We start from the raw sequence: 26,556 nt of genomic DNA on the forward strand, positions 1-26,556 counted from the left end.
CACTGGCCTTATGTTTTACACCCCTACCATAGATCCTCACTTTGTGTATTGTGAACCAGATGCATGTGTGCTCCCTCATTCCAACAGTTTCTAGGACAGGTTTGTCTGAATTTATTGTTCGTGTCTATATATACAGTACTATGTAGTAGTTTTACACAGATGTGGAGAAACTTAATAACATCAAATATAAACTATCCATTCACTTTACGTTTCGTTTTCTCTCCCAAATAAAAACTTTTCAATTCACAGTCCTGTTCCTGTAGGTGTCAAATGTGAGCCTGCCTGTGTTGTGTTGAATGTCCCCAGCGATATGCATGCATGAATGCTTGAGCAAGTGTGCGTGTGACTGGAGGAGATTGAGATTTTGCATGAACTGAAATGCAAACACACTGCTGTGATAAGTCCACGGTCCAGTGCTACTACTGTCCTGGTACTGGGGTCTTTGCTCAGAACATAAATACAGCAACTGTTCTGGTATTACTGGGAAATGCTACTTATGGATAGAGAATATCCCATACTGGTAAAAGCTGGAGCTCTCTCCTTGGAGAGCTTTTTTCTGATCAGGAGACCTGCTGTACCATGCTTGGGTGGGTTTTGTGACTCTACAGTTTTATAATAAGAGGCCTCAAAGCTGATTGAAGGGCTAACATACTATGATACTATGACCATTTGTTGCAGTAGCCTTTTGGTTGTTAATATTTTACATAGCCTCTGGAAGTAAAAGTGAGATTCATGTGATACTTTTTATTTTTCTGTGTTTCAGATAAGAAATAAATTCTTTCATTTCCGTATACAAAATCTGGATCACCGCACAGCAATTTTATGGTTTGATGGACATATCATTCTGTCTCTCCATGGCTAATAACTAGGCAAGCTCAATATTGCTATTTCTTTCCACATACAGGAAAAATGGTGAGCATGTATAGTATAGTCTTTCTTTCCTATATTGCACAGGAGAGAGCACTTGGCCTGTTCCTAGATCACATAAAGGAGCTAGTTTTTCCAGCCATTTTATGGTTGAACAGTTTTAAGTGGGCTTCTTCCCTGTGGGCTGCAGCACAGGTGCTGGCTGTGTCAATTGTTTACAGAAGTTCCGAGCTGCGCGATGGCTTGCAGAGGGACAGGTTGGGGCCTTGGACTTGATGCAAGGCAAGACGAGGTATAGCAAGTGTGAGAGGGTGCCTGAGAGAGAGAAAGACACCCTGACATGGGTAAATTAGATCCAGAGAGGGAAATAGCAGGAGGTAAAGTGCCAGGTTTTACTGCCCAGGCTGCAGGTGCGACAGCAGCTTTCCGGCTGACCCCAGAACCACAGGCACGCACGCATACATCCACATTCATGCACCCAAGCAGCCAGCGCATGCGTGCGTGCAAGGCCACGCACAGATGTCATGAACACACATCGCGTTTATGAGTGGAGTTTACATTATGTCATTTTTCTCTCCCCACCACAGTTTGGCCAGGCAGCAAACTCAGGAGAATTTTGTCAATTGGATTATGCGAATACGGAGTTGGGCCAGTGTACAAGTGGCAGGACAGTTAACCAATTCATAGAAATATATATATATATATATATTTTTTTTTATCAACAGCACCATTTAGTTGAGCCTAATTATCGTTTCTGTTGTGCCCCCATGCCAGACTTGTAGATACAGGAAGAAAAACATTTGGTTTGGAAAATAAGGCAAAAGCATTAAAGCTTTATATGTTTTAACGTGTAGTGACTGTGTTTAACAGTACATGGGAGGAATGAATAATGCCATTGGTCCTGTGGTGAGGAGGATTTATTGCTGTATATTTTCATATTTTATGGTCAAAACTCCCCTGTCTGTAATATTTTAAGTTCTTTCTTACTTTGTTGAGTAATGACCTTACCATGTATGTTTTTCCTGCGAAGCTTCTGTTTCTGGGCGTCACTCTGGCCATTAGAAGGTAGTGGTAACACTGTAGGATGGCTCCCCCACCTCTGTTGAAACCCAATCTGTCAGGCTGCTTTTTCTCTCCTGCTTGCTCTTGGTTACCACATCCTCTCACCTCCTGTACAGAAAATCTGCCACCTTCCTACGATTCACCCCCCCAGATACCTGTTTCTCTACTCAAATATCGATTATTCTGACACTTCCACCAATCACCATGGAAAAGTCTTCAGTTTTCTTTATATCATCAAGTGCACTCATTGCATTTCCAATATAAATAGCAGTCTTAACATCACTGCGCAATATGTTTGTTGTTATACTGATTATGCCATTTAAACCTCGCTAATATGACGTTTCAAGTGAAGACACATTGTTTTTGCAATTTTTGTTTCAGAACGTTTTGAAAATGTTTGTTTACATGGAAACGGCAGAATCGCTGAACATTATAGTTTTCATGTTGGACCAGTAGTGTGTACTGTTGGTTGTTTTTGTAATTGAAATTACACACTTGGGTGCAGAGCAACATGCTATAAACATGAACAGTGGGAATACATGGACATGAGCAGATTGCTTTGACAGTTGACTGTCAGCGATCAAACTACAGAGTCCCAGGAGAATAGGGACTGGGACTCACGAAACTCTGGAGGCAAACATTTTTGTTATGCTCCATCTATTCGCACATGTGCAGAAGAACTACTTTATCAAAAAGTTGCATTTCCCTCGTTTCCATGGAGACGGAGTTGGAGCGTTTTCAGAAAGTTGCGTTTTCAGTTGCTCCGAGCACCGTTGTAAATAGACACCGAAAATGCAACAAAAGTTTTGTATGTAAACGGGACTTTATTGTAATTTTAGGAATTCTTCAGACCTATATAACCTCAATAACTTTATTTCGTATAGTAATGTAACTGTATTTTAATATGTCAACATGCATGTGCTCATGTAATGAAGCTCTTTAATGTTTAGGGGAACATGCAGGCTTCCAAATGGTTTAACGGACTTGAGAGGGATATATCAGAGAGAGCATGTGCATGGCTTTGGGTTAAACAAGACTTTGCGTCTTAGGGGAGAGGAGCGCGCTTTAGAGATTCATAAATTCACCCAGGATTTGCAGAGGTGTTCATGCGGGGTGAGGTTTAAAAACCTTTATTTAATGGATATTCAGTTCCTTCCACAGGTCATGTGCAAGGGTGTACTGTGGCAAAAAATAACACGTCAGGACCTTCTCTTATTTACGAGCCTGCGAGGATGGTAGGGGTCAGTGGTATTTAGCTTAGAATTTAAAGGAATGTAGCTCAAGATTTGTTTCTTTTACAGTGTCTCAGCACTTAATCTGTCCAAATGGATTATTGGACATATGCGAGCATAGTTACCGTGCCCCTCCGTGCGAAGGTTGTCTTTCTACAATTAAGTGTGTGCTTTATGTGGATTTATTATCTAGTAGAAGGTGTTTATCTTTGTGTTTGCAGGCTACGTGCAGAGTCTGATCCGACGCGTGGTGAACAACGTGAACATCGTGGTGAACAACCTGATCCTGAAGTACGTGGAAGATGACATCGTGCTGTCAGTTAACATTACCTCAGCAGAGTGCTACACAGTGGACGACATGTGGGAGAGGGCCTTCATGGACATCAGCGGTGAGTAATCTGTGCCAACATTCCTTGGTAGGTGGTTTACCTTGTAAATCCACCGGGATAGTAACCTATATATACTTGTGTAAGTGTGTCTTTTTGTTCATTCAGACTGAGGTCAAACACACAAGTTTGGACATGACATTTAAAAGCCACTGGAGAAATTTCCGTCGTAAGATAGAAAGGAACATATGTAGGCTGGATTAAAAAGTGATTTCCAACCTTTTTCTTGTGGGATAAATATTTTTACCTTTGTAAACCAAGGTGACACCCCCGCAAAACCCTGTACAAGTACCGAAAAAACTTGAAGGAGCCTGGTAACACACAATATGTGAAATACAGTTTTATTCTGTAACAATGAGTTTCTTTTCTCTGAGGATAAACTCTTTGGGTTTACACACCCTCTCAGGGCGTTTCTTGGATTGGTTTCAAACTTTCATCAGCAGTATTTTTTTACAGCAAAAGATGCATTCAGCTCTCATTTTGCCCAATTTTTTATTGAAGCCACATTCTATGTAACTCTCTTGGTACATTCTTTTTTTTTCTTTTTGACTGATTCATTTTTCTCTTTAGCCTGACGTATTTCTTTTTTCTCTCCCGCTGCTTACACTTTCAGTGTAAATGCATAAACTCGTTTTTTGACAGAAACAAATTAAATAATCAGTGATTTTTAAGATATGAAAAAAATATTATACCCCTTAAAATCCTGATTGCTTCTTGCCCCCCCCCTCCAGGACCCCCTGGTTTGGGATCACTGTAATGAAGGATGAAAAACACAGCAGATGAAGTCAACAAAACAGACTCAACACATTAAACATTGTTATATTCTTTGTGTTTGTTTGCTCACAGTAATACCTTCATGATTTTTCATTAAAAAGAACAATTCTACTTGTTGACAGACTTTCATCATACCATTACACTCAGACCATTACTTAATATGAAGCAAGTGAGGATAAGAACAATAGTTACTGGCACTGTTTAGGGGGTTAAATAATTCTTGAAATAGGATGTCAGCATGTAAAGGACAAGTGAATCAGCAACAACACACACAGTTAGATTACAGAAGAACAGCCTTGTGTGCTGAGTGCCATCTTTAATCCTTCTGAATGCCACATAAGTAGTATGACTGCATGTATGACTTTATTCATATTCCATCATACTTCACTGTCGTGATTTCTCTTCACATTCATCTGTGTTCAATGTATACACATATATATATATTTATTTATTTATTTATTTATTTTCTTTCTTTTCACCGCGTGTAGCTCCAGAGCTGGTCCTAAGAAAAGTCATCAACTTTGCCGACTGCACTGTGTGCCTGGACAAGCGGAACGCCAGCGGCAAGATTGAGTTTTACCAGGACCCACTGTTGTACAAGTGCTCCTTCAGAACGCGGCTCCATTTCACCTACGACAACATCAACTCTAAGATCCCATCTGTCATCAAAGTGAGCAACACACTCAGAGGTTTATATCATTATGTGCCATGTTGGAGGAGTTTCAGTTACTCATATCGATAGCAGGATAATGACTTATTCCACTCTATTGTTGAATGCATTGAGGGGCTACATATGGAAGATATCAGCTTGTTTTGGCCAGGCAACCCTACATAAGAATGCAAGATAACAAATAATTTGATGTGTCACTCAAGTTTAATCGGTGCTTCATTATTACCAAATGGTCTCTATTAAGATTGGACTTGTCTAAACATTTCAGGTAATTTAGAAAGGTCAGAGTAACATTTTCAAACCTTCTTGTCAACAACAATTTTTCAGTCAGGAAATTGACATTTAGTGTATTAATGCTTCAGAACCACCTGTCAGTCGTGCTTCGCTCATTGTTAACACAAGTTGTTTACGGCATCACTTCTTATAAGTACTGGTACAACTATAATGTAATGTTATTTCTTGGAAATAGGTGTGAAATGTGATGAAGTCCTATTCAGGCTATAAGATTTGACTCTGGGTCTTAATGCTCAGTTCTGCACAGGAGCTCCACAAAAGAGAGGAATATTCCGGATATGATTAGGGGATATCATACCGGGGGATAACAAGCCAGCTGCAGGTGCTGAAAGTTGCCGTTAAGAAGCCATTCAAAGGCTTTAAAATTCTCAAATGCTTTGGACGGCTGTGAGGGTGACGGAGAAATCAGAGCAAAACCAGCGACGCAGGAGATCTGCATTAGGCAGAGGACACTGGTGACTGCAGATAATGTATATAAAACTGAATGGAGCTAGAAAACTTCAAGTTACCAGTATTTAAGAATGTAAAAAGCTGTTTAAATCTATGTGCTTATCATCTTTATTTCAGAAATTTAAATTCATGTCTTATCTTTGGACCACTATGGCGATTTTTGTTGTTGTTGTTGTTGTTGTTTTTTTAAAAGCTTTTTTAAAGTTATAATTGATAAACCTTTTTTGGAAAAACCTGAAGTAGCAAGTTTTTTATTATGAGCTGATTCCATTCAAAATGATCTGTTATTTCACATTTGTTTTTTTCCCCTTACATTGTTTGTACTATACCCATTTTTTCCCTTAATTCCTTCCTCTGGACGACACATCCATCCACCTTTAGAAAACAGTTTTTTAGCTGTGGATCATCATATAACTTTAAAATACATGCCTGTTCACCCACTCCTCATAAGAAGTGGTGTACTTGTTACTATCCATACATTCCTGTTTACAATATGCAGTAGCCTTCCAGAAGCTGTTGTCCCGCAGCCTGTTTCTCATATAAACATATACTTGATCAACTCCAAAGTTCTAACCTAAACCATCTTTTACTTTCCCCCGCTCTTTTTAATAGATCCAGACCATGGTGGAAAGTCTGAAGTTATCAATCACAGATCAGCAGCTGCCCATGTTTATCCGGATTTTAGAGCTGATCATCGCCCTCTATTACGGAGAAATTGGCGGACACAAAGAGGGAGAGGGCGAGGAAGGAGCTGCTCACGTGAGAGAATCCGGAGCTAGTCTACCTGGTAAGTAAGGTCTCAGTGGAGAACACCATCAAAAATCTAAAAATAGTTTCATTAAAGTTCTGAGCTACATTTTCTGTATTGTAAACTTTATCATGAGCAGCAGCAAGACGTTTTTGTTTGACATCTTTTTGTGGTTGTGGAGACTTTTTCGGCCAACCAGTATTTTTGAAGCTGCACATTTATACCAATCTTCCAGTCATCAGGTTTGTGATCACTGAAGTACTCGGATTTTCTCAGCGTAACGTTTCCATGTCAGTGTCATGGCATGTTCCCCTCGTGTCTCTCTACATGTTGCCTTATTCCGTCCGCAAGCTGCTGTTTTCTTAAATGGGACATTTAACATTGCTTTGACCATGGTGTGCACTCCTCCTGCTTTTTCCACAAACAAAATCCGGAGCGTGTAACTCAACACAGACCGTTGTCATCATGTCTGATGGCCTCCATGTGGATAGAGGCAGGAGAGAGCGAGATGAAGAAAGGAAACTTGGAGGAATCAAACACAGGAGCACCTCTCTTTTTTATTACAGCACCATAGGAAAACACACAACTCGCGTCCAGCTATCGAGCCTAAATTCATCGCTGCAGGTGGCGTACTGCATACTAATGTATACCCATTGTCGTAAGGACATTTGGATGAATACGTGCATGTACACACGCACAGACACACGGACACACAGACTGTATATTGTACTTTTAATAGCTGCTTTAAGCCCCTGAATAAAGCCCACCTCATTCCCCAAGCATCCATTGCGTCTTTCCCCAACTGCTCATCCTCGTCCCTGCCAAATTGAAAAGGATCAAGTCCCAGATCCCGCAGGGCCAAATCAGCCCCCGTAGCACCAGGAGCAAATTATAGTGGAGCAGAAGTAGTGGGCAGAGGGGAAAGCAGACAGCACAACACAATACAGCCCCTTCGCTCTCTCCTCCTAACTTGCTCCCTGCCTCTTGGCCTGGAACTTTCACTGCAAGTTGGCGCAGTTTCCACTTCAGTGTCCAATGCCAGATGTAAGAGTCGGTGTCATGCTACTGCTATGCGAGCCTCTGAGAATGAATTAGTATCCCATCACAAAAATATACAAGAGGGGACCAGCTCTTGGAACCTGAGCGCCCCCAGATCTTGTTATGCTGGAAGTAATCGACAGAGTGAAGAAGCTGAAGGGAGCAGGGGGCAGTTGAGTGTGTGTGCACTCTGTAGTAGTTGGGTGTGCATGTGTGTATATTGGGAGGGGTCCGAGCTTGTTCATGAACATATGGCTTTCAGTGGATTCGTTTCAGATTCGTGGAGGAAAGCAGAACCTGTTGCAAGGTTTCTGAGCACTACAATCGCACGTTGATACTTACGTCTACTGACTTTTCGTACATGCATATTTATTGTTTGTGGATTGTTGCTTATATATTCCAGTATCATGTTGCACCTTGTTGACAGTGATTGTTTCCTCCATAGTACTTTGTCATAATCATCTGATTTCCCATCGGCTTGCAGCAGATTCTGACTCCACTGCCCTGTAATTGTGTTTCCTGTATATCCTGTGTAATATACATTTTTCTCTCATCAGATGGTGTTTTTCTGATTGCCAATTATCAAAGTGGAAAAAGCCTTGTAATGTGTTTATGTACCCATGATTCACTGTGATTCATTAATATTTTTCTCTTTTAAGTAAGAGCCAATGTCTCATTAATGAATAGCTCTAATAAGTGAAGGGTGTGGGATACTTGTGTGTCACTAACCAAAGCAAACTTTCAAGCACAATTATACAGCAGACTTTCCCGCCGTCTACAATTCGGCGAAGTCTGTGAAACTCTGAATAATTAAGTGGTTGGAAACATTGATGACTAACATGCTCAAACGGACCAGCTGGTCACAACAGTGAAAGCCACACGGTTTCAACAAGTATGTGAAGAATTATGAACACAAGACTGTGGCTGCTGGAGTGTGGCTGCATGTCTTCATAGTGTATGTTGTTTGTCCAGGATGGGAGTGAGTGTTTTGTGTTTGCTTTGTCGGAAGGTTAGGGTTACCCTAACCCATCCTATTATCTTATTCTCAAAACGACTTGCCAGGCTAAAATAGTTTAAAAATGCTAGAACTTCTATTAAAAAAAACCCTGCAAACTGCTGAAATTGCTAAAAAAACAGAAATAATGTGTAAGGAAGATTGGCAAAAAACCCAAAACAAATGTGGCCAAAATGTTTTAAACTGTCAAGAATAGAGCAAAAACAGGTCAAAAGGTTAAAATGGTTGAAATGGCTAAAACAACCAAAGTAGCTGAATCAGTTGAAATATTCACAGTTAAAACTGCAAAAAAAAAAAAAAAAAAAGCTACAACAGCAAAATTAATTTGAAATTGTAGTCATGAAATGTCATGAATTTACATTTAGCAAAACTACAAAAATACATTTATATGTTGTGTGATCTTTTATGATTCAATATGTTTAGTGTAAAGTGACAAACATGACTCTTGATGGGAAAAGGGTGCAGACCCCTGGAATAAACCGTCACACAGAGACTACATGCTATCACTGCTTTGTAAACCCCCTGCACTGAGACAGCAAAGCCAATTTAATCTCATCTTTACTTTATTCAGACACTGAAATGAGGTATGTTTTTACATCACTGAAACTGATTTTTTTTTCCTGCTTTATATGTTCCTTCAAAAAAGTGGACACATTTATTCTTTAAATATCTTGTTGTAAAAGTCACCCCGGTAGCATAAAACAGCCAGCAGTATATATGCTGAAACCTGCTCGATTAAGTATATTAATGTGTGCATGTGAGCAAGTGTGAAGGAGACCTGGTCTGTGAATGGAGAAGAGGAAAAGGATATCTGAGAGCATTTCCCGGTTCAGTCATAAAATCACGTTTCCTGTATGGGTGCATTGCTCGGCCTGAGCATGTGCACAGATGCATTTGGGCCTAAACAGCAAAACAAGACATGCCCAGTAGCCTCCACATAGTGGTCAGGTAACCAGCCCACCTCTCCCTCTATAAACATGGAGGGACATCTACTGGCCTGCAGGGGCACTGCCTCCTCTCACTTCTCTCCTATGACTGTGTGTCATTGAGTTGTACAATAGCTTCACACTGTTGCTCCCTCCCTGGCTGCGATATACCCTGTTGGTTAAAAACCTTCAACTGCCCTCAAAATCATCTGCTGTTGAAAACATGCTCATTAATCTGGCACAATAGTTTTTGTTGGCTGTCCACCGGAGATGCAGGCAGGTTGCTCTCATGGTGAAGTAAAGAAAAGAGGATGTTTCACACCTGCATGGTCACTGTGCTTCCCTCCAGCCAGCTCACATCAGTCTCTGGGAATTTCTTCTCACTCACTTCTTTGGATTAATACTTCAAAGTCTCCCTAAGCCGCCCTGTTTTGATCACTTGATTGGGAATTGTGCTTTTTGTTTTGATTGCCTTGTGGCTCAAAACGTAGGTTTCGTCAGATGGTGACGTGAAGTGAAAGAGCTTAACTTGTTGAAGTGACACCTCAAAGGCTTTGCGGAGTGAAAACAAAAAAGGAAACGGAGAAATGAGAGATAGAACCGGACAGGGAGATCGAGCCAGAGCGAGAGAGATAAAAAGCCATAACATGGGATTTCCAGCTGCCAATTCACAAAGTGAAAGATTTAATTAAAATATGTCATAATTTTCACCGCCTCTGCCTCTGGGATTCCTAAGCTGTGACCTCACAGACAATATTGTTTTCTCACAGAGGACGTGAGGCGGTGAGGAATGGGATTACACATTCTTGTATATTGACATCAACTTCCTTTATCCCAACGTGTATGGAAACAGACATGATGGGACCAGTGCAAGGGTCAGGATCCGGACCAGAGGGCTGCATAGCGGTTTTGAGATCTTGTGAGGTCCCAAATGGTTTTCTGATTTAATAATAGAGGAAGACTTTACCGTTTATGTTGTAATGCACGCCACCAGCATGACACTGATTTAGAAGTACATTGTCACCTGGTTTGAAGCTTGTGGGGTTAAGGTTTCAACACTCCACCCCCTCATTCTTGGAGCTTATTTTACACAATTCTCCAACTGGCCATCTGCTACAGATGGTTGCTTCAGATACCTCACCTGCACAGTGAACCGGGCTTCATTTGGACCGACTCTGTTTCATTTAAATCTGTTGGGTTCTTATCAAATGCACCCACCTCATATTTGCATGCGTTTGGTTTCTCACTGTCAGCCTTGATCATCGGATTCAGTCGAGGTCCTCCTCTGTCAGCATGCTGGCTAACACACCGTGCCTTCTGGCCTCCATTGGAATGAACATCTCCTCTTTCTGTAGAGTTCAAGAAGCAGGGAGTTCATGCAGCACACGAATGCATACACACCTGCACGCCGGAGCATTGGCAGCAACTACAGTGAAACTGCCTCCGTCTGTGCTGTTTTTGTGTGTTCGTTGACAGCTGAAACAGCTTGCTTGTATTAAAATGCCTGCAAGGCATGTACTAATTAATTTAGTGTGCTGCACTGGGTAGACACTTTACTACCATACGTGTGCTGTTTGTTTGATTGGTTTGTTCTCAGAACCTGCCCCGTTGGCGTGCTTTCACTGACAAATATACTGGTTCAACGGCGAGGTGAACATTTTTCATTTGGACCCTGCTTTGAATGTGATTTAAATTTGGCTACGATGATGTTCAGAAAAGGACTTCTTTTCTTTTGGTTTCCATGGAAGATGTTCTTATAAGTTAGTGTGGAGAAGAGATCAAACTGCTTGAGCATTAATTTCATACCTCAGCTTGGCTATTTTTGAATTATTACTTATTTCTGTTTTTACTTTTCCCTCCAGGGATGGAAGTGGATCTGGAAAGGCAGGGTTCCAGCCAAGATATCTACATGCAGTCCGGGAGTTCTGACGAGGACGACCAAGGTTGGGTGTCTTGGGCGTGGTCTTTCGTCCCAGCCATTGTAGGCACAGAGGAGGAAGGGGAGGAAGGCTTATACCTGCAGGGAGAGACGGGAGGCATTCCCAACAACCCTCAACAACACACTCCCAAAGACCCCATCGTTTCCATCGGCTTCTACTGTACCAAAGCTTCTGTTACCTTCAAGGTACCTTCAAGAATCACATCTTCACACTGTGTGACACTGATGATAAACGATTGATGTAATTAATGTAAAGAACAACATCCTACTTCCATTGACTGTCTTTGTACAGTACTGTGTAATATCTTAGGGGAAAGTGCTCCTTTCCCGTCATGTACCTGTAATACAATCAGGAAGCTAATAGGTGTCTAATGTATTCAGCAACATTGGACACCAAACCCAAACATTAAGCCAGTAACAGTTAGAACCGTCTTCAGTGTAAAGAAAACTGCCCTTTCAGTTTTATAAGTGATAGCTTACCCTCACAGAGGGTCTATCTCAACAGGGTGGAGTACAGGACAAGACTGCGATTCAATCAAGCCTGTATGCCCAAATCATATGTGCAAGTGTACTCAGAAGAAATCTGATCTTTCTTGTCGTGTCTTTCTCTGAAAACATTCTTGCTTTTGAGCATATTTTATACAAAACTGTGTTCAAGCACAATATGTGAAAATTCTTTTACAGTATATTTGAAAGTTACATGACAATATGTTCACATTTTGAAGAATTTCTATCAGATAACAGCTCATTCCCTCTCACCTGCATCCTTATGTTCACTGCTCAACTTCAGTTTAAATCTTAAGTCTGCGCCAGAGGAAGTTTGGGTCTTTGTCTCTCTGTGTGGGGAGGGCAGTGTAACCGCTAACTGGCGTCTTGGGCCACATTAATGATTTAAACGTTATGTGTGGTATGGTGACTATTCAGAAATGCATCTCCATCATTAATCCAGCATGCTCAGTCAGAATAGTTGGAATTCATCTGTGTTTCCCCTCAGATTCAGGCCCTTCAGATCACATTACTGCTCGACCGTGAGAGCGTGCGTGTGCGTGTACGTGTGCGTGTGCGTGTGCGATCAGGGAAGTGGAGGTACATCACAGACCAAGCAGTGTTTTTTGAATAATGTTTAAATTGTTCCTGTATTGTTTGAGTTCTTTTAATCAATTAATTGCCTCTCGTCTCGAGTAATTGCAGACAGCTGAAAGGATGGTTTTTTAAACGTTTTCAACTCTTTCCTTCAAGGAAGTATTTAGTTTGAAGGAATGTTACGTCTTTGAACAGCTCCTGACCGAAACCTGAGTTGGACATGAACGTGAAATCAGAGGTATTTTTAGACGCTGACGTACTGCTCCTGAAATCTCTTTGATCAGGGAAATTGGCGGTGTAATTTCATGACTTTTACACACTTAATGCATAGTTAAGAACTGACCATTTGTTCCCCTACTTTGCTGTGGCACACCTGCCAAACTCACTGCATACCAGACTTAATGCCATTTTTCCTTTTCAAAAACATGGCTTTTTTCCCCCTGGTTTGGTAGATTTAGTCAGTGGTCGGTATTTTCATAAGTTGAGCAAGGCTTCAGATCCTGTTTAAAAAAAACAAAACAAAACCCAAATTTACATTTGTCATAACTTTTCCGACATGCCTCATAAAGTAGTACTTGTTCTACCGAGCCTTTGATTGTTCCGATATATAAAAAAGTGTTGGTGCCAGGCTGAGTCGACACAATATTGAAATACATTAACTAACCCTAACCCAAGTCAATAAACTCACTTAACAAGTGTGATTAGTTAACTAAGTGGACAATGAGCTAAAATGGAAATGGAGTGAAGGATGGTTGATTCTACACATTGGTACCAAGAATTGTTTAGGCTACATATAAGAACTTGGCACCGTTTACAAAGGTCTTTTCCTCTAATTACCTCGGAAACGACTGCAAATTGTACAGTTTTATAGAGTCCGACCACCATTAGCCATGAGCTCCACGATGCTGCGGTCAAAATGGTAAACTGATCCTTGAAAAGCAGGATAGGAAAAGCTAAGTCAGTGTTTTTGGAGAGCCATTTCCTTTCTTAATAATTGGTGCACAGTGGTGGCGCATCACCCTTCTCCAGCTGTTTCGCACAGGAGTGGATTCATTTGGCACGAAGCTTACGTTGCAGCCAGTGACAAAGGACACGGGCCACTGTTGGAGGGAGCATGGACTCACCATAAATAGGGGGCAAGATCTGGAAACAAACACTCTACCATCTGTTAACAATGCTCCAGAGAATGGCTTTTTATAACCGGATAACCATCTAAAACACAACACACAACGGACCACTTCAACAAGTGTAAACTGAGGGTATTTTATATGGTTGGCTTACCTAAACATCATTGAATATCTGTGGACAGATCTCAAAAGAGCAGACATACAAGATGGACGGGGATTCCCACAGAAATGGAAGTGTTTTTTGAGAAGGACAGACACATATTCCCTGATGTGGACATTTAAAACTCATAGTTGTTTCATACACTTATCACGTGTTATTGTTATGGAGTTTTACCAAGCCATGGAGTGTTTAGAAGAATTGGAAGCTACAGAAAGGGATCTTCCATCAAATTGTTCAGGAGTCTTGTTTCGTGAGTAAAAGACTACTGAGAATGGAAGCTTTTGACCTGGCGTTGTTAAAAATTTGCATGCTGCTTGGTGTAATAGCAGCCATAAATACAGAGATTCCAGATACAACCGGAAGGGCCCAGTCTTAGTTCAGACAGTGTTATATTCTCGCTGGCAGTTGTTCTTGGTGCCACGGACATTGTTGCTGAACAGGTTGTGGCGGGCACGTGATTAAACTATCCTGGATATAGAAAGAGAGGAAGGGCGCGAGGGTGAGAGAGTCTGCTCCATCAGTAGGAATAATAAGGCACAGCTGTTTTTCGCTCTGCACCTGCTTCCTGTGTTAAAGTTGAATGGGTTGAGGTCTGCACACTCTGCCCTACACCCACAGGTTTGAGACCAGTCAACCTCGGAAGCATCACGGCTCGGTGTCACTGCCAGGCAACTACTTTTTGGCCAAGTGCTCCCGTGTCTCCCTTTGTTTCTACACCCAGAACATCAGTTCCTCTCCTATCAGTTTCCCTCGATCCTCAGTAAACAAACACATGCACATTATCACTTTGCTTTTTGGCATGCTTAATGCTTTAGTCATATTGTGATCGTCGTCTGACTTAGGCCAGAAAAGGGGCCTCCTCCTAAATCAGAGAAGAGTGGCTGTCATGTGGTTTGATGAATGCTTCTGGCTCGAGTCCAAACTGGGAACAGAAAACGACCAAAAAGTCCCACGGCTGGCAACCAGCCTCTGATCTAAGAAAATGTCATATGTCCTTGTTTAGATGTTATTCTTTCTTGTTATATGTATTATTTTCTGGGGCCTCATTGTCCCTCACATCCCAGACTTGCAAAGCTTTTGTTTATTTATGAAATCGGGTGCCTGTTTCAGCAGCGAATTGTCGACACACAGCAACACATGGAATGCTCTGCAGTTGTGTTTAGCCTTTCTTTTTTGGAGCATCGTACAATTATTACATTAGAGTTAGCAATACATTTTCATAGTTTTTTTCATTTTGTTTCCCTGTATAGTAACCCTAACCCTAACTCTACATCTGAATGAAATGCATGTGCAGCTTAATGTGTGTCTCCTCTGACCCCACAGCAGCACGGTCATGGATAGTAGTTTGAACTGATTAGTGTGTCGTGCAAAAACAGTGCCGTCAGCTCCTAAATCTGTCAATCTCATCAGCAACCTGCCTCTTCTATCGCTTTGATTTTACCAAAATACATAATTATACAGATTTCATGTAACTCTCACATCGTTCAGTTTGATCTAATTTCAGAGTTTTACATTTACAGCAGTGAACCTTTGCTAAACTTGATCAATGCTTCACTATCCATTTATAGTAAACATTTCTTTCTCTCTTTACATCAGCTGACAGAAACGCAGTCGGAGAGCAGCTACTACAGTCCTCAGAAGGTCAAGTCCAGAGAAGTCCTGTGCCTGGAGCAGGAGGGGATCACTATTGAGGTGAGATTGGAAAACTCAAACCAGCAGTCATTGGACAAGTCCATACGTACTAAGTCCAGCAGCAGATTGACTTTTAGAATAGAAAAATATTTATCCTGAGCCAAGTTCCTTTCACTCAAAAATTCACCGGCTCCCAAGAGCCTCCCAATGACTCAACCTTTGTTTTACAAAGACCAACACCAATGTTGAATAACGGCACCCAGTGTGAATACACGACCAAGGCACTTATTATGATTGACCTGACAGCTCTGTTTCATAACCCTGCCCATACCATGTACTCAGGTGTATGCCAGGGTTCTAGTTTTTCTGTTCACAGTTGGAAGGGTGGCTTGTCTTTCATCTGCAAGGTTGCAGGTTCAACCCCCCCCCACCCCAAGCAGATCCAACAAAATACAGGTTGCATCTGCGTGTAAGATTAATAATGTATAGAGCTTTGGGACTGCTATGGCACTATATAAGTGAAATGCATGAAGCATTTTCAGACAAACTGTCAAACTGTACAGCAGACCTGGCTGGGCACCCTAAGTCTCGAGGGCCATGATTGGTCCTTTTGTTCCACTTGACCGGGCCTCAGGGTGTCACTGAGAAATCCTTAATTGCATCTAAAATGGTCCCATTTCCCACGTTATTGGCCATTATTAGATTGTTGGTTGGGTCGAGCACCTTAGCAAGCATAGCTAGTAATTATTACCTCGTACAATTGGTGTTTCACGCTGGGAAAAAAATCGTTGTTTAATGAAATAAATAGTATTTATTTACTTCTTCACCCAAGTCGAACTTGGAAAAAACCCATCATGATTCCCAGACATAGACTTGGTGAAAAGTAATGCAGAGCAACAGTTGCTCATAAAAAGAAATCAAGTAAAAACTGTTTTTTATGAGCAAGAGACAATTGTGATTGAGTAAAACTGAAGTCAGATTATGTCTCAGCCCTCAGTACAAGTACTAATATTTCATGTGGCCCTTTGGTAAAATGAGTTGTCCAACCCCTACTGCCTTACATGGGTCCCTTTTAGTTAGCTGTTGTGTGTACAGTCATGTCTTCTGTGTTTTCCCCGTTATGTAGAATCATTTTCAAGGTATCACTGATTACTCGGTGAGGCTTAGGAAGAGGATTTTCTGCTCCTCAGTTCTCCACCACATGTGAAAACTGTGAGGTCTCCCTTTGTGAATTTCATTTATGCTCAAAGAGAAAGCGAGAGAGTGAAGTGTGATCCAAAGCTTTTAAAAGCAATACGATGTCTAGTAAAACTGGGAGGACTAGAGCCTGTGATAATCGTGTGGTGACACATAAAAACTTTATTAGTCTGTTCTCTGTTTGGTTATCTATTAGGTAAAGAAAAGAGTCGAAGTGAGCCACACCTTTGTGGTTACAGAGGCAGCTGCTTCTACAAACAAACATTCATCACTCTAAAGGAGAAGTGGAGGCGGTCCGACACGGGCTCTTTCATCGCTTTCATCGCCCACAATTTCCTCAACACCACAAACCACGTTAACCTCATTGATCACTATGCCTACCAGTTTGTTTGCCATTCATTCAGCTACAGCTATTTTGACTTTGTCTTGCAACACATTCAGTAAATATGTAAAAGTATATTCCTGTCAATTATTGCATTGACTTTAATGTGGTGGGTTTTCTATTTGCACATGGAAGAACTTAGAAGCACTTTTATTCAAGTTTCATGAATGAATTATTTGGTAATCCTTATTTTTTGAAAGTGCAACTGTTGATCTTTCAAGTTTCTGCGTTGTTATTTAATTTATTGTAAAAGATGGTGAAAGGCTTTTCTTTTTTTTTTTTTTACCTCATCTCTGCAAGGTGCTCATGATGGGGGAGCCTTTCTTCGATTGTCAAATCGGCTTTGTGGGCTGTCGGGCTCTCTGCCTGAAGAGCATCATGGGAGTACGAGATTTTGAGGAGAATATGAATCGACGTGAAGAGGTAAACGAAAACATAATCAAGGAACAGTTGACGGAAAGAAAAAAGGTTTTCAAAGTTCAAAACCGTCCCTACTAACTTCAATGTTGACTTGAATATGTGTGTTTTGTTTTTTCATGTTGACCATCACCTTTATTTCTTTGTCAATATGTTTTATCTTTTTATTTATTCATTCCAGACATGTCTTATACAAAGTACACATGCATACAAAAAAAGAACATATCAATTCATACCAATTTGAACTCACCCACTATCAATATCAGCATGTAAAGGGAAAGTAAATCAGCAACAACACACACACACACACACACACACACACACACACACACACACACACACACACACACACACACACACACACACACACACACACACACACACACACACACACACACACACAAATGCAAACTGAAAGTACTTGTGAATGTCAGCTGTGGTTTTTCTGTGATGCTTGGCGTTCACGCTTCTTCTCTTACCTTGCGGTTTCTCTGCAGGATGCAGTTTTCTTCAGCTGCGGAGACAGCCTCAGCAGCAAAGGAATGACCTACCTCACCAACTCTCTGTTTGACTATCGGAGTCCAGAAAACAACGGAGTCAGGGCTGAGTTCATCCTGGATGCAGCTACACACAAGGTCACAAGAAAAAAACAACAAAACACTTTTGCTAAAATGTATGGCTTAAAAAGGAATTCCTCAAAGTAGCCAATGTGTAGAAGGATAACAACTAAATCAAAGAGCAGAAGGTGGGCAGATAGTTTTATCCAAGGTCACCAACCAACTCAACAAGTCTAAAGATGGGCTGAGGGTGTGTGCTGTTGAACAAGACTGTGAAAAAGTGTCTAAAACTCAATCACACTTGACCCGTACTTATAGACACAGTCGACACTGAGCGGACGATCTGTAGGAGTGAGATTAGAACCCAATAACTGAAGAAATTCCAACCCTCTCATTAGATTTGACATATTACTAGTGTTGTATAATACAAATAACCTTGCTCAAACCAACACTGTCAATCCTTGACGAGCACAGTAGTTTATCTTTGCCGATAAACAATAATCTGGCCTAATCGCTTATCTTTCATCTGGAAACGTGATACCATTATCAGCTTTTTATTGCTGCTTGATTCATCAGGTTGTTTTTAATTTTTTTTTAAACAACTTTTAGTTGAAACCTACATTACTTCTGTCAGTTACTGAGCTGCAGAGGAGGGAGGTTTTTGCTATCTAAGTAGTAGTGTTAAAGCCATTGTTCCTGATAAGTGCCAGCTCCCCTCATCAGCCCTCACAGCTCGAGTGCTGACCGTGTTGACTCTGCTGAGAAATGTTCATGACCCTCAATGAAGCAACTGTTTGGACATCCATCCATCCATTTGGCCATACTTGAAAGTCCAGCACTTAAAGGCTTGGCGTTAATTCATTAGCAATTTTGAAACCAGCGTGGCTTTGATCCGAAAGCAAGCTGGAGCCATTAGAGGTCCCCTAATAAATATTACTCATTAACCTGCTTCCCTGATAAGGCTCTCCTCAAATCTTTAGAATGTCTAAAGAAATTGTGGGCTTGGTCCAGGGTGTGGTGTTAAATCTGTGTGAGGGGCCTCTCTCATTGTTTCTTGCTCGCATACTCATTCTGAAGTTTTTTAACGTGGCTTGGTTTGGAGTAGAAGTACAACATTTAAACATCTACAACAAGGTCAGTGGCTCTCAACACTCCTTGGTACCCGGGTACATCAAAGCTGATATAAAAGTCAGTTTTCTTCCAAGATCAAGTCCTCATAATAATCATGCATAAGAAAATGAGAACCCTGCACAGTGGTTCAGTAGCTGCATTTGAACCCTGCGTGACCTGCTTGCTTTTTTTATTCGCTGCAGTTTGGACGTTCCCCCCGGGTCAGGTGAACTTTCCTCAGCGTGATCTCAAGGGACCCCACAGTGTAAAAAAAAGGAAAAGAAAAGTTGGGGTCATATCTAAACTCTCAAGCGCCCACAGCTCTCGAAATGTGTGTTTATTTTGAAGTGTCAGGCCTGTAACAAACTGTTGATCAGTCCAGGGAGTGTTTTGGTTCTTAATATATTTGTAGTTGGATTGGCAACAGGCATGAAAAAAACTGAGCCAGTATCTTTCCTCTGGGTTTTATAACTGAGTAATTTATAAAGTCTGTCAATGTTTGATTTTTCTTTTTTTTTTCCTTTTCAAACTTGTACTAGCTGCATTGCTCACAGGTAATTTCACAGTGGCAGCTCTAAAAAGCAGAAACAATATCAACAAAAATTTGCAAAATTTGTCTGAAGGTAACATGGAGACGCCCAGTCAGTGCTCCCTGTAGTTTTCACAAAATTATACAGCAACAGATATTTTAATTACATTTTTAATTTGGTTGCATTCATACAATCTTTCAGAGGGAATATTATATTGCTGTTAAAGGAGAAACGTGACAAAAAAAAAAGTAATGCAATGCATATGCTACAACATGTCTGGTGTCTCACCTGTGGCTGAAGTTTTGGCCCAGAGCTCAGTAAAATAGTCATGAATAAATCCAGAAACCAAAGTCTTGAAGGAAAAAGAACTTAATTTCAGCGTGGACATGCTCACTGGCTTTTCTGCCAGCATTACTAGTTTACCTGTATCTTTTATATGTGGGCAGAAAAAAATAAATAAACAGCTGATTATATCACAAAGGTAAACGTTGATAATTTTTTTTTTAATGTCAAAAATGTAATGTTGACCCGAAACTCGGGGGGGGGGGGGGGGGGGGGGGGGGGGTAATAATGAGAGGTTAAAGGTTGCAGATCTTGCTTTAGAAGATCCAAAAAAATGTTTTAATAACTTTCATCAACAGCCATAATGAAGGGACTTGACATATGATGGTCTTCCCAAAGGACTGTGAGCTACAGTAACGCACAACCTAAATGTCTATTCTTTCTATCTAAATAAAGTTCTTGATAGGGAAAAAGGACTTTCATTCATCTTAAAAGTTCGATAAAAACTTTGGCTTTGTTTAAACATTAAGTTCTATTTTTTGGCTAAAATTACCCTTTATCCCCAACTTCTGTCATTGCTTCCCAGTATGAGGGCTCTTAATGCCCTGGTCAAGCAGATCACCGCTCAATAACTCTTTTTATCTCTGAATTGACCTCCATTGCCGTATCCACGTCGACCCCAGCCATTGCCACTCTTAAAGGGTATCAGTTTGTTTGCTCCTCGGCCGCTTCGTTTACCAAACTCTGCTTTTGTTTGGCAGGAGACCTACACGGAGATAGCAGGCATGCAGCGCTTTGGTGCTTTCTATATGGATTATCTCTACACAATGGAGAGCAGCATTGACAAAGGTATTGTCTAATTCGTCACTGCGTCTCTCTTTTTCCCTCCACCTCTGTCACACTCGGCCCTCTCTCTCTCTCTCTCTCTCTCTCTCTCTCTCTCTCTCTCTCTCTCTCTCTGCTCTCCTCCTCTCTGTTAAACAAGCCCCCTGGAGACTCAAAGAAAGAGCTTGTCTTGTTTCAGTCGCAGCCACCTGGTCCTTGACCCTCTCTGTCCTCACTCTCACCCCAAACTTACCTTGAGGGCAACTGTCAGAAGTGTTTAGTCTGCGCTGACACATATTTGAGTTTCTCTCTCTCCACGTTGCTTGTTGAAACACTGTTTTCTCTCCGTCTCTTTACCTGTAAGCTCTTGAGAAAGTGAATAGGCCCTTCTCGCCTAATTAGACGTCACTCTTGCTGGCAGAAGCCTTAAGACGGGCCGGGTTCCTCATTCCTCAGCTACACTCAGGAATGTTTATTCAAGTCTGAAAGATCTGAGGTTCCCATTAAGAGATAAAGTGTGCTACCTTCATTGTGAAATGTTGTATTTGGCTCACAGATGTCTTTGTGCTTTAGAGTGTGATGTTGAGCATTTGATTTCTGTGCTGCTGTGAAGCGTCTCTCATGGCGGTGACACCTGACTGGCATTGTTCTAGGGTCAGTTAAAACCTTCAGTGTGCTCAGGTCTTTATTGAATAATGGTATTGAAATGTGCAGAAACTGAGAGTATTATTGCATAGCTGCTTTAGTTACTGAATTTTGTGGAGTAGAAATGACCAATGAACTAAATATGTGATGATTTAATCCACAGTTGCATATGTTTTAAGCATCACAAAAAGGATCTAATTGCTAATTAGATTTATTTGTAATCTAACTACACTTGTGCGGTTTGACTTGCGCTTTCTTTTTCTTTCCAACGCCTCGGCCCCTTTCTGACTAGTCTATTGTTTCCTCTTGCCGCTGTCAGCCTCAGATTGAAATCTAAATTAAAACAAAACATTGATAGTGTCATCCCGAGCTGTCGAAGTGTCTCTCTGACGGCAGGATCAGTGTCAGTCTCTTCTCCTCTGAGATGGCTGCGGTTACTCTCACCAATTGGAATGCTTCTGTTCTGTCAGTGCCTCTCTTCTCGGACTCGGACCAGTTCCAGTGTCAACCAAAGAAATGAGTTTGCATCGCCACAGGACTAACTTAAACTCTGAGTCAACCGAAATACTAACCCACCCAGGTCACGCTCACCATTGACTTCACATTAGGGTAATGCTGCACATTAAAACCCGCTTTTTCTTTAAAATTTATTTGAAATTGAGACACTTTTAAATCGTCTAAATCCCAGCTAATTTCAGCCTTCTCATCATTCCACTGACCGTTCTAACTGCAGCCATATGGTAGATATTAGGCCTAATCCACTGCAGCCAAATCTCACTGAAGGGAAGAGGAAGTGGCATTGCCTGTTGCCCTTTATACTTTTCCAAAATTTCAGTGGGAGCTGCACCCCATTCCTCAGTTCATTCAGTGAAAAAAAAAGAAAAAGAAGTGAAATTCACAGTTTTGTTTCTGAGCTGCAGTGGTGGAATGTAATGGGAATAAAGCAAGTTGTGACCCTTTGTCCTCGTCTTCTCTCACTGCCATTCATCCACCCCCTTCTTTTATTTTTAATTTCTCAGTTTTTATTGCCGGGGAGCCGGGTCTTTTAAGTGGACCCCTGGAACAGGGGCCTGCGATGAATGAAGGGACAGCTGTGTGAGAGGAGTGGACATTTGGAATATTCATCATTCCAGCGGTTCACGGCTTTGTGAACTGCTCCCTGCTGCTGCATTACACCACAACTATCCTTGTTTTTTTACCCAAATGATTACTAAAATCTTTTCCCTGTACATAATTAAGTAAAGAGATATCGAAACAATAATAGCTCCCTTTTCAAAATAAACTATTTGTTAGATCATCCCTACTCCTTTATATCTACAGTTTCTTGTCAATATTCACAGCACAAATCACAGTCTATCTTCTAGTCGATTCATCAGTCTGGTCATACCTGAAGCCCGTACCTCCTTTGGTCGACCCTCATTCCAGTTTTCTGCTGCAAATCATTTGCAACAGACCTTCAAACTCCCAGCATTTATTCCACAAATACCATACAACAATAGTTAAGGATCACTGCACTCGCTTTTAGCTTTTACCAATTTGTTTCTTAACTGTAAACACTACAAATGCGACTTTCTCTCTTTTAAGATTGTGCAAAACTGGTTTATTGTATGTATATATTTTTTTCTATGTTTTTCTTTGTGTCTCCTCGCGGCCTCTTTAAATGAGAACTGGTTCTCAGTTGACCTACCTGGTAGCATAAAGGTGAAATTAAAATGAATAAAAAAGACCTAAACTTGAACTTGTTGAATGGATTAATTCTTTGATTTGTTACTTTGATGTTTTATATATTCAAAGCTGGCTATATGTGTATGTGTGTTTGTGTTTTGTAGACTCTCAGGATTTCTCTGTGATGAATGCAGAGGAGGTAACACCTGTGGTTCAAGAAACGTCCATCAAGAGGCTGGTAGTTGGACCTCTGGACATTAGGTTGCAAAGCAGCGCTGTCCACCGCATCTTGAAGATGGTCACGTGTGCTATGGACCACGAGTACGAACCGTACTGCAAACCACAGCAAGGTTTGAAATCGCACACTCAACACTTGAATGACCCTATTTAAATGTTAAAGTTTTTTTGCTTTTTCAATTCAGAAAAGTTTGACAATTACTCTGAAATGTTGAAAACGATGTCTGTTTCCACGGAAATGGCAAAAATCATGAAAACGATGTAGTTAGCATGTCGGGCCACTAGTGGGTGCTGTTGGTTGTTTTTCCAGTGAAACTCAAACCGTCTCTGATAAACAAAGATTCTTATTTATCTTGTCTTTGAAGAGTACTCCTGTCTTTAAGCTGCACGTTGTTTCATTTAGATCCCGTTCACAGGACGTTTCACTTTTGCCTTTGTTTCAGAAAAGTTTTGCGTTTACACGGCAATGGCAGAAACGCTGAAAACGATGTCGTTAGCATGGCAGGCCACATGTTGGTGTTGTTGGTTGTTTTTGTCGTAAAACCACACACACATGCACACAGATAACAATACGCTATAAACATTAACAATGGGAGTACAAGGACATTTGTTTGGACAGACGAGGAAGTTGGATTTTTATTCGTGGTGACTCTCAACTATAAAACTACCAAGCCATTGTGGTTACTCCAATTTACTACAGCCGTGGTGCACATGCACAGTAGCAGCATTTTCGCTGTCGACATGGAGACAAAGCCCAGGCCTTTTCAGAAAGTTACATTTTCAGTAGCTCCGAGCACCGTTTTTGTCTCAACAGACACCCGAAAGGAAGCAAAAGTAAAGGCAAAGTAAATGGGGCCGAAGTCCTTCATGAAATTACTGTGGTATTTTTACCTGACTACATCTAATTAATGCCCTCTAAAACTTTAAGGAAGTCAAAACACACACCGGAAAAAGCAAATGGCTCCCACAATGCTCAGACCAATGTTTTAATGGAACCAAATCAGCCAAGTTTTTCCAACGCTGCCTCATGTTTTCATGGTTCTGTTCTGCCATGGATCAGAAACTGCAGCAGTTTGCACTTTATAGTATCCTCATCCCAATGTTATTTCCTTGCACAACTCATCCTTCAACACACAGCTGTGCATGAAAGTAGTGACCTTTTGGGCCACATGAGGGAGGTTAAGCCAAACACCTTTTGTTAGTGATCATCCCTGCATAGCTATTGATGAGCTCATGCCTTGGATGTTGTGAAAGAACATGGAATGTGTGCCTGTGTGTAATATCTGTAGCAATAACTCTTCTGCAAAAAGATTTTTTTGGGAAAAGATAACATCCGCGGGTTTCGGTTGTTTTAGCATCTGTGATAGATAATGGTTGATGGTGTAATTACCGCGGAGGTTCGTGTCTGAAGTCAGTAGGTCACTGGGATCCTTCCTGTTTCTATATGTGTCTCAGGTCTGTGGCATATTCTGCTCTGTCAAGTTGGACCCCATGGGGCCGAGTGAGAAATGAGTCCATAAAAGAGGAAGCCAAAGCTACTTTTGGTGTAGTAATGCAATAACACATGTATTACGTATGGTTCTTTTATTTTCTCTCTGTATAGTATTACTCAATTTCTGCCTGCAGGGCTTAACAGTTAAAAATCTGATAATGCAACACTTCATGGAGTATTTCTGTTTTTTTAGAATTTCGGCATGGTTTTATTAGAGTTCGGTTTCAATCATAAACGTGAATGTCCAAATGAAAATGATGAAATATTGGAAAGAAAAATAATTTGATTAGTCATTCGAAAGAAGATGAATTGGCAACTATTATAAGAATCAGGTCTTGATTTTTGTCTTTTCAAAAAGATCACGTAATTCATGCTTTCTTCTTTGATTTGGGGAAATTTTGGGGTTTTATGCCCTGACAGTATGGTTTTCGTTGTATCTTGGGCTTTGAGAAATACTAGTACTATTTCCTAACAATGTAATACCAGAAAACTGAATGATTCAGTGTGAAAATAATCAGCTGATAATCCATAGGAAAGGTTGAGCTGCAGCCCTGAAATAAGCTTTACAGTAAACAGCTCTATTGTCAGGGTTTTCAGCACTATTTCCTGCTCTGCTGATGACTTCATTGTGCTTCAGCTGGTGGATACTTTCTGGTTTCCAAGCAGACAAATGGAGCTCAACAGGTGAAAGACATCTATATATCATGCTAGAACTCCGGAAGAGTGGCCTTCATGCACACACAAGCTTTAAATTAAGACCAAACACACATCTCACTGAGAGCACGAGGATCCGGCTTGTAAATTCAAAGTTTAATCACTAAAAATCAACAGAAGCAACAGACAAACAGGACTTTTAGAGTTGGAGCTGGAATATGAAACGACAGTTTGAGTGAGTAGTAACGTTTCGTGTCTGGAAGTGCTTGTGTTTCAGTGTTCGTGTACCTGCGTCCCTGATGAAATGCATAGTTTCTGTATTTGAATCCTCATTGTGGATATTGACTTCAGGCCTGGTACGTGATTGGATTGGACATGGTAGTACCAGATATTGTGAGCTGAGGCAGCAGGCCAATGAACTAAATAGCTCTGAGATCAGGTTCTGAGCCCACCTCGTAGCGGGGGAATAAAGTCCAACACAATGGTTACAAAAGTGAACCAAGCCCCTGACCTGGGCGTGGAGCCAGAGACCTCACAGAGGGTTCAGGCTTTGGTCCAGCCCAGGCCCCCGACATGGTTTAGTGGTTCAGTACTCGGGTCCCTCACTCTTGAGGTGAGCGCCAACCTTGCTCGCTTGTTTCCATGATCGACCCCCCCCCCCCCCTCTCTTAGAGGTTTTTAGAATGCTGATTGAATGAGTGGTTTTATTAAATAGTTCAAACGCAAAGCTACTGGGGAAACAACCACTATAATGAATATCGCTCGGAGATGCCAGCATTTTTATAGTGTATGTCTATTATATTTCATGTATGAGGTGGTAGTGGTTTTTCTTCAAAAAAAAAAAAAAAAGTCTCTATTGAAAGCCATTGTTTCAAAGCTGCAGGCACTGCTGCTCCCTCTCAAAGCAATCCATGTGCTTTATAGCTAACCTCCCTTCCTGTAAAATAGTCTTCCAACCTCAAATAAAAAGGTCTCTCGCCTTTTCAACTCCTTCACTCTAATTCCAGTAACACAACCCAGGTCACATATTCATGTATCCATTGAATTGTGTCAAAAAAAAAAAAAGGAAACTTTTATTTCTTCCCTTCAAATTTGCACTTTATTCTCTGCCTGCATCAATTACTTTCTTACAATGTGTCTTCCAAAGCTAACATGTTTCA

General features: G+C 41.1%; 1 protein-coding gene across 1 annotated transcript in view; it reads left to right on the forward strand.

Moving 5' to 3' along the window:
* vps13b (vacuolar protein sorting 13 homolog B) overlaps positions 1 to 26,556 on the forward strand; it is a 372,358-nt gene that overhangs the window by 27,327 nt on the left and 318,475 nt on the right. The window contains 9 exon segments of the mRNA XM_080472571.1: positions 3,383 to 3,550; positions 4,810 to 4,991; positions 6,348 to 6,522; positions 11,325 to 11,587; positions 15,368 to 15,463; positions 17,283 to 17,405; positions 17,897 to 18,034; positions 20,640 to 20,727; positions 23,178 to 23,363. Coding sequence (XP_080328697.1) covers positions 3,383 to 3,550; positions 4,810 to 4,991; positions 6,348 to 6,522; positions 11,325 to 11,587; positions 15,368 to 15,463; positions 17,283 to 17,405; positions 17,897 to 18,034; positions 20,640 to 20,727; positions 23,178 to 23,363 — 1,419 coding nt within the window.

The sequence above is a fragment of the Lipophrys pholis genome (assembly GCF_963383615.2).
Source record: "Lipophrys pholis genome assembly, chromosome: 9".
Taxonomy (NCBI): domain Eukaryota; kingdom Metazoa; phylum Chordata; class Actinopteri; order Blenniiformes; family Blenniidae; genus Lipophrys; species Lipophrys pholis.